The following is a 13,352-nucleotide window of genomic DNA, read 5'->3' as shown; positions in this document are numbered from 1 at the left end:
ATTTTATGAAACTTCCCAGACAGATCTAACTATGGCTGTGCTGACTCAAGAGGGGTGCATTCTAATTGTTCTCAAGTCTTTGAGCTCAGATATACCACCCCCTTCCATGAGCCTATCCCCTGGAGGGAGCTGTAGGAAACCATGCCTGGAATGAAGTTGCTTATCTGCTGTGGTGGCTGATGCCTTAGGAAAACACGTGGGTAACACAGCAGCCAGCTGTGCAACCCTCCCCCTTCTATCTTGCTTCCCACCGCAGTGAAGACAGAGAAAGCTAATAGGTGGGGGTTCCATTTCCTGAACAACATTCTAGAAACACAAGCAGGAGAAAAAAATAAATCAAAACCCCCCAAAAAGCCAACCGAGATTAAGCTGCCTGGGCCTGCCCATACCCACGTGCATCTATACCCTGCCAAAAATACTTAGCAGCAAATCACGACCGCCCCGCCTGTGCGTACTTATGAACCACGGCAAAGCCTGTTAAAATAGAACAGACCTGCCATAATCAAGGATGCGCATGGGGATTTGCATAAAAGGATGCACATCACAGGATATTTATAACATTCCTAGATACGTCAAGTTGTCTGCGGCTTTTTTGCCATGGGATTAATTGAAAATATGATGGGGCATACATGGGGGGAAATACTCTGTAGCCACTGAAAATGATAATGTGAAGCACCTTCATCAGCCTGCATATGTTGATGGTGTGTTTTATGATTAAAAAAAAGTGAGCAAGAAAACAGTGAATATATTGGGATCCTATACCGGGGGACTTCAAAACATTCATGGAAAAATGGAATTAATAGAAAATACACATCTTCCATAAACTTCTTGAAGTTTCCTTATATACAGAAACTATACATTTATATATATATATATATATATATATATAGTGTGTGTGTGTGTGTGCCCATGCAAATGAGTCAGTGATTTCACTAAAGTCAAAGTTTCACAGTGGCTGTCTTGGCATTGTGGCACTGTAATGATTTTTATTTTTTTCGTTAGGCATTGCTGTGCCTAATAATTTTTCAACAGTAGCATATACTCGTATTTTTCTATACTAAAAAAAATCTACTAAAAAATAAATTCTTAAAAAAAGAAACACTCCAGGCCTGAAGATACATTCTGTATTCAAACTTGCACAATCTGTCAATGTCAATACCTTCTCACAGGCATATATGGAAACAGCAGTGCTGTGCTTTTCCATAAAATAAACTCACTCAGGAGTTCTCCTGCCACCAAATAGTGAAACTGGAGAAGGGAGCCCTATTTAGAAAGTGGGTCCTTCTGTCTTAAATCACCATAACAATAGAAACCCTGACAAAGATAGATGTTGACTGATTCTATTAAACAGGAAAAAATTTCCTTTTGTCACAGAATATTTGATTTTTTTTGTTGTTTCCTAAGTAAAGCCATGTTGAAGGTTGATGATTTTTCTCACTTTGGAAAGAAAAATTAGTATTTTAAGAATAAAAGGAGAGGCGAGTACAGAATATGTGAGTATCCACTGTCCCCTGCTGGCCATTTATAGACATGTCAACATCGTATTAATTCAGCAGAAGCCAGGCTCAGATGAGTTCTCCCCAAGATGCTGGGAATATCGGTGACCACAAACAAATCGGAAAAAGAGAGTTGACTTGCTGGGACAAGGTGCTCATGCAGTTCTTGTAAACAAAGCCACAGTTTCAAATAACCCCAAGATCTGTAACCACAAAGACTGACAACTGTCCTCAAATTCAGTGTGTAACGAATCACAATTAAAAATACACAAAAAGGCCGGCGCCGCGGCTCACTAGGCTAATCCTCCGCCTAGCGGCGCCGGCACACCGGGTTCTAGTCCCGGTCGGGGCGCCGGATTCTGTCCCGGTTGCCCCTCTTCCAGGCCAGCCCTCTGCTGTGGCCTGGGAGTGCAGTGGAGGATGGCCCAGGTGCTTGGGCCCTGCACCCCATGGGAGACCAGGAAAAGCACCTGGCTCCTGGCTCCTGCCATCGGATCAGCGCGGTGCGCCGGCCACATCGCGCTGGCCGCGGCGGCCATTGGAGGGTGAACCAACGGCAAAAGGAAGACCTTTCTCTCTGTCTCTCTCTCTCTCACTGTCCACTCTGCCTGTCAAAAAAAAAAAAAAATACACAAAAAATACGGAAATTCACACATCATTTTTCATGATATGCATTTTCATGAACTTTTTAAAGATCTTCCATATATATGGATTTCAACTTTTTTGGCTCCATAATAAACTTGTCTTTAAATTCCATTCACCAGGAACCTCATATTCTGAAGCCTACACCAGGGTTTATACTTTGGTTGGTCTATAGTAAGCCCAAGAAATTCTTAACTTTAACAAGATAAATTCAATTCAGGTAGTTCTAGGATTTTTTTTTTTTTTTTTAAGAATCACTGTCTGATGCTAAATTAAGGGGAAGGAGGATGGGGAACTGTCAATTCTAGACTACAAACATTTCATGTGAATTTCTGAGAAGCACCCAAAAAATGGAATGAGAGGCAGCTGCCTCACCTATCACCAGTCACTCTTCCAACCCCTTCATTCACTCAACCAATCTGTGGTAAGCTGGTAATATGACAAAAATGACAACCAGCTCTGGGCACAGGGTTTTTAAAAAAGAAAAGTGGAAGAGGACATGGAAATGGAAAGGTGCTAGGGACCAGGGAAGGACTGGCCAGGCTGCAGTTTCAATGCTGTGCTTTGCAGGAGAGAGAGGAAGAGAATGTGTGAGGACTAATCAGTGAGAACAGTAAGCCTGTTCTCCAAGTCTCCAAAACACCGTTCCTGTGCAGCAATTCAGTGAGTTTTGACTATTTGTGACTTGAAGCCATCAGCTCATAATCTTCCTATCAGGGGACTGATGTCCAGCAAATCTTTCTCTCTGGGTGGGTAGCTGGATAGACAGACATAGAAAGATAGAATAGAGATGGGCGCTGGGTTCTAGTCCCGGCTGCTCTTCTTCTAGTCCAGCTCTCTGATGTGGCCCGGGAAGGCAGTGGAGGATGGCCCAAGTGCTTGGGTGCCTGCACCTGCGTGGGAGACCAGGAGAAGCACCCTGGCTTCAGATCGGCACAGCACCAGCCGTAGCAGCCATTTGGGGGGTGAACCAATGGAAGGAAGACCTTTCCCTCTCTCTCTCTCTCTCTCTCTCACTGTCTAACTCTGCCTGTCAAATAAAAAAAAAAGAAAGAAAGATAATAGAATACACACACACATGGTCTTCATGCAATGTGTATATTATGAAAAATTATACCTGGGTTTCAATTCTTTGCACCAAAATCAATGTACCTTTTAATTTATTTTTGAAATACCCTCCAGTATTCTACATATAACATAGAATATAATGTAGGTATTTCTGTCTCTATTTCTCCCTCCTTCCCTTCCTCTCTCTTCCCTTCATTCTCCCCAATTATAAGCTGACTAGACATCAGACTCCTTTCCTCAGACAGCACACAAAGGAATGTAAGAAAGCTCAGCTCTCCTTTCTATTCAGACATGGTTGATGCCAAACCAAAGATGTCCCAAAGTTTGGAACCTGCCAGGGTAGAGGGTGTGAACAATCCTGGTCCCATCAACCTGAGATGAAAGTCTATCCACAAACACCTTGTAGGTCCTAGAAGATAAAAGCTGAACAAGGCAGTCCAGTGCCCAGGAAAGAGCCCAAGGCTCTCTATCTAGAGCCCAGAAGTTAAATTCTGGTTCTCTTACAACGCCAGCATGCTCCAGTACCTGGCCATGATGGAAAGGATAGAAAGTAAATGTCCTGGTTTGGGTCAGGTGATTTATAACTTGTCTGGTTCTGCTATAGAGTGCTGATTCATTACACTCACTGTACAGATAAGGCAGACTGAGGCCAAGAGACGTTAGTGTGGAAGGAAGTCAGTGGAGCGGAACTGAAACCCATAACAACTCACTTGCGGGGGCAGTGTGACAAACACTCCTGGCCTCTCTTCTTTCATCTTTAAACGAAGGGTCACCCAGACAGTGACCACTGAATCCTTCAGCCTCAGAGACGGAGCAGCTCCAACCGGTGTGAAGGATCAGCAGGTAGATGTCAACAGAGTTGAACACTGAAAGAGGCACACATTTTGCTTAAAAATGAACGCTAAATAATGAGCAGGTTCCTAATATAGCTCTGAATGCAGTGCTAACGATCTGGGTTGTGTGAGAAAAATTTGGTCATGAAGCTGAGCTTGAAAAGACAAGCACAGAAGATAGCATCTTGTCAGTGGGCGCTGCGCCAGGCAGTCAGTTTGTGGAATTGAGAGTTGATGTTCGATGTGGATGCCATTGGCCAAAACTCCACAGCTATGTTGGGTAGATACCAGTATTCCCATTCTATTCCCATTCTAACATTAGTTAATGGGGCTTTGGCCTGAGTTCATATCATGTGAAAGTGATGGGGCCAGGACTATAAGTTACTTCTCATGGGTTTCCATGGAATGCGCATCTTCTTCAGGCCTTTGACCAGCAATGGTTGAACTCCAATCTGGCCTCCAGAAGGAGAGAAAATGCGAAGGACTACAAGGCACTTCAAAAAAAAAAAAAAAACTAAACACTTGTGGGGACTTAAACATCGTACATGTTTGATTTCTTTTGTTCCTTCCTGTGTAAGTTAAGTCCAGAAGTGAGCAATCAAGACTCTTGGGCAGCTCTGCTCCTGCAAGTCCTCAGAGACCCCTGCTCCTACTGTCACACTGCTCCCCTTCTTGCACTGGCCTCTAACCTACAGCCTAGAATAGTCATAGCCACGCTCCAGGCCGCAGGATGGAGGATAAGAACAGGAAGAAGAAACAAAAGGTGTTTAACAACTTCAGGAAGTTTCTGGGAAACTGCAAGTTGATGTTCCACCTGGATTCCACTGACTCAGACTCAGATGTGTCTGGGTCAGTGGACTTAGCTGCAAGGAAATACGTTTGTAGTAGTGACTTTCAGTGACCATGTACTCGGCTAAACCTCAAGGTGTTCCTCTGCCTGACAAGAGAGGGAAAGTGGATGTGGGGACCCACAGCCATGTCTACCAGAGGAGGCAGTGATGGGTCACTCGGAGGCACTGACCCCTCAGTTTCCACCGTATGTTTATGAGTAAGTCCAGCTGGTGGCCTGTGGAGTTGGAGCCAACCCTAATCTTTACTGTACCCCTCAACCGTGCACTTCCCTGGGTCTTCCCTTGTGCCTAAAATGAAAATGGAAGCTGGGTTTGCTTGGAGAACCAGTCGGGCATGAGAAACCCGCTGTCTTTGTTTTCCAGAGAAATAGAAAGTTCTCAGTCTCAGCAGGCTCCCTAATTTTACTTCACTTCTCACATCAGATAAGCATATTCTTGTCAATGGGACCTGCTGGGAACTCTTTCAGGCCATGATTTCCTCTGAATGTGAATATCTTATGGCAATTGCACTTGGAGGCTCATTCAGCTACTCTGTCCATGGAAAGGCACTAAGTCAGGGCATAGACACAGACCTGAGCCAGGTACCTCCAGGGATGTGAGCTGGCAGAGAGAGAAATGAACTCAACTCCAAATACACAAGGTATGGGGATTTGCAAGCAAGGTGGGGTGGGTGCATGTCAGTGGGGGATATTCACTGACAGGAAATCTCAGCTAGAGTTTTGTCTAGGAGGGGATCTCTGTCCAGAGAAACCTGCAAAGGAAGTGGTCAGAGATAGATGCCAAGCGGATGGTGCTGGGCCTTGGTGTCCACACAGGGGTCTAGACAGTAGGTTGTGGGTCAGTAGGTGATATGGACAGGCAGTTTCAGAACCACATTTAAAATTGCATCTTCAGATTCTTCACTGTTAGTACAGATAGACTGGGAGATGAAGATATGAAAAAGAGCATTACCTAAAGAAGGGCAATGCATACACAAAGAAGCAAAGAAGCAGTCAGATGCTGCTGTTTTACTTAAGTGCCACAGAGAATGAGACAGAAAGCAAGTGTTTCAGCAACTCAGTGAGACTCAGGTGGCCTCCAGTGTGGCCTCCAGGAGAGGTCAGAGGGAAGCTTCCCCAGAAGGCAGGAAAGTAGAATCTCGCAGGCTACTGAGCCTCTGGGAAGCAATGGGAAGGTGGGAGAAGGTGAAGACTCCAGGCAGAATGACACAGGCTCACCCAGAAGGGGCATGGAGTCTGTGTGGAGAGCTCAAGAGAGTCTCAGGCTGGAATGCTGGCCTTGGGCAAGGAGATCCCATAGGTCTCAGAGAGATGTTGGTAAAGGCCACACTCAGTGAGGCCAATTTCCTGAAATGAAACTATATTGAACCCTGAATTACACACTGGAGGTGCTTTCCTGGATGACAAGGGCCAGAACGGATCCCCAATAATTCTGTACTCATTTGCTCCTCCCAGGCCAGCTGGGCTGAAATGGGTGACCTTATTAACTTCACTCAGTTCACAAGAGAGTACACATTACTGCTCTCAACAGCTGGAAAAATGTGTGGGTTTCTCTGCCAGGGATCTCAATGGAGAAGTAATTGTGCAGGATCAGGAAAGTATCACTGGTGAGCCAGGGTAGTTGGAGCTGCCCCTTCCACCAGCAGGGTGGGCTGAGACAGGGCAGATGCACACTGGATTCTGCTCCTCCATTGGGTAACACTTCCCTTATCCACTGGTCTGCAGCAAATTCCAAAGAACTGTTTCCACTGAACCAAACTTTCATTAACTTATACATTACACCCTACAAAAGCCTCAGGCATGCTGACACAACTCACAGCTACTTATTTCATAGTTCGCTGTGGTGAGGGAATTCAGGATAAAAGGACAAAAGGTTCAGAAAATAATTAAGCCACAACATGATCAGAAACACCCCTCATACCATGGTGCCCCACAATACCTGGACACAGTTCAGAAAAGTGTCTTAAATTTCTTAACAGCCAAAGGAAGACGGGAAATATAGTGTCTTACAGAAATGAGGTTTTCCACTAAATCAAAAGTACCCAGCTTCTGTTCCCTCAGGACCAGAAAGTTCTCACCTAAGCACCAAGAAAGAGAAGGTGGTAAGAACATGCACTGCATTTAATAGTCCTCAATACAGACCGAGAGCACAAAATTACAACACTTAGGAAAAGGAAGCCTATGAGGAACGAAACAATCCATGGGCCACATGAGCAGTTCTGTGGTCATTCTGCAGCATCTGAAGGTACCATTCAAAATGTAAGTTCCTGAGTGGGCTGCCTGGCCTCCAGCAATCTAGGGGCCAAATGAGGGATCTGAGAGTTGAGAAACCACAATGGAACAGTATTTAATCAACAAACACCTTCCAGAAGCTCCATTGCTCCGTTGCTCCTTTGTGGGACTAGAGCCTGGAGCCAGGGATTGCAGAATGAGAACATATGAGTCCTGCTCTCAACAGGCTGATTGCCTCTTCAAGGAGAGAGATGTGTAGAAAGATGACTGTAACTACATCATACTGGGTCTTAATGGGGTGGGGGGAGCACACGTCACCATGAGATGCTGGGGAGTCAGGACATCTAGAGCAACTGGGGGCAGATCGGGGGACCTTCCAGCAACCTCTCAGTGAGTATTTTCACCTGCTGTAGCAAGAGCAAACCTTCTTGCCTCCATAGCCACAATGGCTATTTAGTGTGAGTTTCAGTTGATTTTCTTTCCTCCTTTGCCATGGCGCCTGTTTTGTAAGATCAACAGGTAGAAATGGAAACATGGAACTGTTCACAACAGTTTTGAAAGATTACGGTCAAGAAAAATTCATGGAAACAGACACAGGATTTCTGGAGAAAAACAAGAGCCCAGTCTTGTCAATGTTTTGAGCTGCCTCTGTGATGGAAATAACATCTGGTTCCTTTTTATTGGCAGGCCAGTACCAGACTATTAAAAAGCCTCCCCGGGATGACGTAAGTCACTGTTTCCCTTACCTATTCTGCTAGTCTTTGCTGCTTACAAAGTAAGTGGCTTTTCTCAAAATATGCAGTAAATTAAAATTAAAAAAATACTTTCCCAAATAAAGTACTTCATTGGCAGGGAAAACCGCATTTCAATTCTTGAGTACAAAATTGTGTTCCGATTTCCCAACGATAAAATGGAGATAAAAATTAATTCACATGGCCATCATGGAGGTAGAATAAGATGAAAAAGCCAGCACACCATGCTGACAAGTGTGTTAGGAGAAATGCAGTTCAATGATCTACTTCAGTTTACTTTGTCAGAAATCCACAGTAAAATTTTAAATGGAAGCAAACTTTCTGGAAGGTAATTTCACAGTATTAAACAATATAAAAATATCCATCTTCTTTTTGGCTCATGCTTGGGAATTTAAACTAATGAAATCAACTAAAATTCAGATTCATATTAAAAGACATTCACTGACATTTTATAATAATATGTTTGAATATGTTAAGACATATCCATTTTATGGAGCCATTTGCAATATTTACAATGAATTTTAACAATTAAAGGAAAATATTTAAATGCATGAAGTTGTTTTCCTTAAACAAAATTAAAAGAGAAAAAAGAAAAAAATTCATAACATTAACTCAAATATCTAGTATTACAAGAAATTTTATTGCTAAGTTATATATGAGATCATCAAAAAGTTCATTTAAAATGTTTTATGAAAAACTTATGCATGTGGCCGGTGCCGCGGCTCACTAGGCTAATCCCCTGCCTTGTGGCGCCGGCACGCTGGGTTCTAGTCCCGGTCGAGGCGCCGGATTCTGTCCCGGTTGCACCTCTTCTCTGCTGTGGCCAGGGAGTGCAGTGGAGGATGGCCCAAGTGCTTGGGCCCTGCACCCCATGGGAGACCAGGATAAGTACCTGGCTCCTGCTATCAGATCAGCGCAGTGCGCAGGCCGCGGCGGCCATTGGAGGGTGAACCAACGGCAAAAGGAAGACCTTTCTCTCTCTCTCTCTCACTGTCCACTCTGCCTGTAAAAAAATAAATAAATAATTTAAAAAAAAAGAAAAAAAAGAAATAAACTGGATTTTGCATAGTCTTGATCATGCCTCCTGACACCTTGCTGAATCATTCTTTCTAAATTATAATGATTTTTAATGGATTCTTTTGGATTTTCTGCATTCAATATCATCTCATCTGCAAACAGAGTCCCTTTCTACATTTAAAGCTTGGACCCAGCCATGTAATTGAGAATAATCTGCCAATTTTGAAGTCAGGTGACTAGTAACCTTAATTACACCTGCAGTGTTCCTTCACTGTTTAAGGCTTGATTAAATAATCAGCAATAGGAATATTTAGGGAGCAAGTTTATAATTCTACCTAGCATAAGAATTAAACTCGTGTTTGACTCCCAGCTCCAGACTCTTAGATATTTTTTTGGGCCGGCGCCGTGGCTCACTTGGATAATCCTCCACCTGCAGCACCAGCATCCCATATGGACGCTGGGTTCTAGTCCCAGTTGCTCCTCTTCCAGTCCCGTTCTCTGTTGTGGCCCAAGAGGGCAGTGGAGGATGTCCCAAGTGCTTGGGCCCCTGCACCCGCATGGGAGACCAGCAGGAAGCACCTGGCTCCTGGTTTCGGATTGGTGCAGTGCCAGCCGTAGTGGCCATTTGTGGAGTGAACCAATGGAAGGAAAACCTTTCTCCCTGTCTCTCTCTCTCACTGTCTATAACTCTGTCAAATAAAAAAAATTTTTTAAAGTTTATTTTTCAGGCTGGCGCCGCAGCTCACTAGGCTAATCCTCTGCCTGCGGCGCTGGCACCCCCGGTTCTAGTCCCGGTTGGGGCGCTGGGTTGCTGCTCTTCCAGTCCTGCTCTCTGCTGTAGCCCGGGAAGGCAGTGGAGGATGGCCCAAGTGCTTGGGCCCCTGCACCCGCATGGGAGACTAGGAGGAAGCACCTGGCTCCTGGCTTCGGATCGGCGTGGCACCATGGTCGCAGCACGCCAGCTGTAGTGGCCATTTGGGGGGTGAACCATCGTAAGAAAGACCTTTCTCTCTCTCTCTCTCTCTCTCACTATCTAACTCTTCCTGTCAAAAAAAAAGTTTATTTTTTAAAATATTTATGTATTTCATTTGAAAGGCATAGTTGCAGGGAGAAAGAGAGAGGGGAGAGAGAGAGAGAGAGAGAGAGAGAGAGAGAGAGAGAGAGAGAGACTGACATTGAGAGAGAAAGATCTTTTATCCAATGGTTCACTCCCCAAATAGCCACAGTGGCCAGGGCTGGGCCAGTCCAAAGCCAGGAGCCAGGAGCTTCTTCCAGGTCTCTCACATGGGTGCAGGGGCCCAAGCACTTGGGCCATCTTCTGCTGCTTTTCCAGGCCATAGCAGAGAGCTGGACCAGAAGTGGAACTGCCAGGACTAGAATCTGCACCCATATGGAATGCCAGTGTCACAGCTGGAGCTTAACACTGCTCTACTACTGGCCCCAGACACTTAAATCTTTAACTTGAAGCTAAAAAAAAATAAAATAAAATAAGAACTTGATGGTGTCTTCCTAGCTAGCACTGTAGCCTGCACCATGCGTCAGCATTCTGCATTCCTTTGACTCACTCAAATGTCCTGACCACTTAGGAAAAAGGCTTTGCTGCAGCCCTGGATGGAGCAAAAGGCCACAGAGATAACGCCTATGAAGATCCCGAGTGTCAGATGGCAGACACATGGCCACTGGTGAAATTTTTACCAGCCAGGCCCATAAAGGAATCTGAATATGCAGGTACCACTTGGGGGTCTTCCTAAAGTCTGAAGACAGATATCCATGCTGTGATGATGCATAGTAATTACAGGTGCAGATTCTGACCAACCATAGTGATTACGTGTGCAGATTTTATCCAACCCTGGGTTAAAATCCCACCTCCATGGCTTACCAGCTGCATGACCTTCTCTAAAACTCCTTTTATCTGAAAACAGGGTTCATAATAGGACGTATCACAGAGAGTTTCCTGCAGGTTATATAAACGATACGTGTGGAGTTCTCAGCACACAGGCCGACCCCTGTGGTTGCTAGCCCTCACTGATCCAGTGTCCTTCTTGAGTAAGAATAGCTTTTGGCCATGGCAGAGAGTGGCCAGGCAGGCATGTGGGCAACATGGGAAATGTTAGCATGGAGCTTGCACTGAAGGGAGTAGAATGAAAGGCAGACTTTTTAATGTGGTTGATCATTTTGCAGATTGTCCTAGGGCATGGCAGCAAAGCCACCTTTGGTAAGATTAGGAAACACCTAATTTCACATCCACTGTGGCCTCTTTCAAATTGAGGTACATATTTGGCTCAGCAAGCTCTCTGAACCATACCACAGCACACCACTGCAAGGGGAAAGAGGAAACAGTCATGATTTCTGAAGGCCAGGCCTGCTGAAATGAATCTACAGAATATTTTTTGGAGAGAATCATCTCACAAACAAAGACAATAATCTTTTCATGCGTTCAACAAGCATTTACTAAATATCTGTGCTGTGCTGGGATTAATGAAGGGACACAAAGGCAAAGCATAACACATGACCTTCAGGAAGGTCACGATCCAGTGGCAGAAACAGATCAACAGATAAATTTGATAGACTACATCAGGTATATGCTATAGAAATGAGAACCAAGGGTCAGGTGTGGGCGAGTGGAATCTAGGAAGATTTTTTTAAGGGTGTGGTGTGATGTGGCACAAAACAAAGTAGTTTCTCAGATGACAAAGTGAAGGATGTTCAATACCTTGACATTTACTGTGTGCACCAAAAGGAACAATTTCTGCTCTTCATGCCAGTTTCCTCATCTGTTAAGAGAAAGCAGGATTTCGGGCCTCATATTTTTGTGAGCATTTGATTTGTCAGTGTGCAAATATTTTGTAAACGTAGTGTGCTAAAGTCTACATAAGGTGTGATTTTCATATTTTTCTCTTTGCAAAGATACACGCTATTTTAAGGGTGTGATGGATCCTTCCATTCTGCCAAATGTCAAGACCTCCATCCCCACAGAAGGGCAAGCCTGGAACCCATGGACAAGACTGGAAGAAGTGAGTAAACACTGGACCCTGTGAAGCAAACACATGTAGGGCACATCCTAACCAGCTGGGAGCAGCCCCAACCCTTCTTCCCCAAGGCATCTCCTTGGGTGGTGAGCAAAGCAAGTTCAGTGAGGTGCAGAGGAGCGACTTACATGACTAACAAGTCTACCTCTCTACAGAATCTAGAAGGAAGTAGAATTAACACTTGCTGAAAATTTACTGTGAGCCACGCGTCAAGCTAATGACTTACATATAGCTCATCTAATGCTTAGTCTTTGGAGCAGAAATTTCGACTCAAATCTGATAACAATACATTATTTCACCCAGACTCTCAGCCTATCATTCCTAGTTGCTGACTGAATGGTGATAAGTCAATCACGTGACTTCTCTGAGCTTCTTTTTAAATTTATCTACAGAACAAGAATGAGAAGTCCCACCACGCTTACTTCCAAAGCTGTTTATGAAAATATCTGTTAAACATCTCATAACATGTTCTAAACATATATAGGAAGAGATTTTTACTTTTAATAAAATATTTCTTAACTTTCTTAATGTAGAAATACATAAAATATTCATTAATTCCCCCAGGATTTCAGGGTTATTTATCACAACATTTTGATGTATTTTGTGTCAGTATTTTTATGGATTTTGTTTAGCTAAATATTTTAGGTATTATCTTAAGATAATATATTTTTAATTTACAATTATAGACAAAGTCTTAATGTTCCACTAAAGACTTCAACAAATCTATGCAGATATATTTCTTACAGGAGGGCTTTTTTCACATTGAGTTCTAGCTGTAAAACAATTTCCCATGTGACAAACAAGGATTCACAAGTGTAATTTTTATAGATATATCATATCTCACTGATAGGATTTTTTATTATTTTACTTAACCATCTAGTGAAAACATTTGGAAGGCTTTGAAACATCCTGTGAAATTTCCTTCCTGAAAATTTATTTCATTTAACCCTCTCAGAAGCTCCCATGGGAATATCCACCTCGTGGGCTCTCACTGATTACTTTGTTCATGTTTTAGACGATTTTTTTCTGTTAATTTCTTTTTTAGCTTGCACTTCATCCATTAGTTAAGATGAAAATGCTTTCAAATACTCACATTATTTCTTGTGTGTTATCTGGTCACATTGTTTATCAATATCACTTGAATTCTAGTGTTAACACTGGCAATGCCTTAGTGCATTTTATGCTGCTACTAGAGAATACTTGGCATTGAGTACTATATAATGAGCAGAAATTTATCCCGCACAGTGCTAGAGGCTGGGAAGTCCTAGATCAAGGAGTTGGCATCTGGAGAGGGACTTCTTGCTGTCTCAGGTGGTAGGGGATGATATCATGTGACCAAAGGGCAAAGAAAGAAGAAAAGGGCCAACCCCACCCCTTTTTTTAACAAACCCACTCCAGTGGGAATGAATTCACTACCACGATGGCAATAATGT

At 43.6% G+C, this 13,352-nt stretch overlaps 1 protein-coding gene across 1 annotated transcript in view; it reads left to right on the top strand.

Annotated features, from left to right (window-relative positions):
* Nucleotides 1–13,352, top strand: part of CLNK (cytokine dependent hematopoietic cell linker) — a 181,269-nt gene that overhangs the window by 104,293 nt on the left and 63,624 nt on the right. The window contains exons 5-7 of the mRNA XM_070069585.1: nucleotides 7,809–7,846; nucleotides 10,477–10,618; nucleotides 11,798–11,904. Of these exons, the coding sequence (XP_069925686.1) occupies nucleotides 7,809–7,846; nucleotides 10,477–10,618; nucleotides 11,798–11,904 (287 nt within the window). The remainder of the gene's footprint in view (nucleotides 1–7,808; nucleotides 7,847–10,476; nucleotides 10,619–11,797; nucleotides 11,905–13,352) is intronic.

This window comes from Oryctolagus cuniculus, chromosome 2 (genome assembly GCF_964237555.1).
Source record: "Oryctolagus cuniculus chromosome 2, mOryCun1.1, whole genome shotgun sequence".
Taxonomy (NCBI): domain Eukaryota; kingdom Metazoa; phylum Chordata; class Mammalia; order Lagomorpha; family Leporidae; genus Oryctolagus; species Oryctolagus cuniculus.
This window is presented reverse-complemented; position numbering and strand designations above follow the sequence as displayed.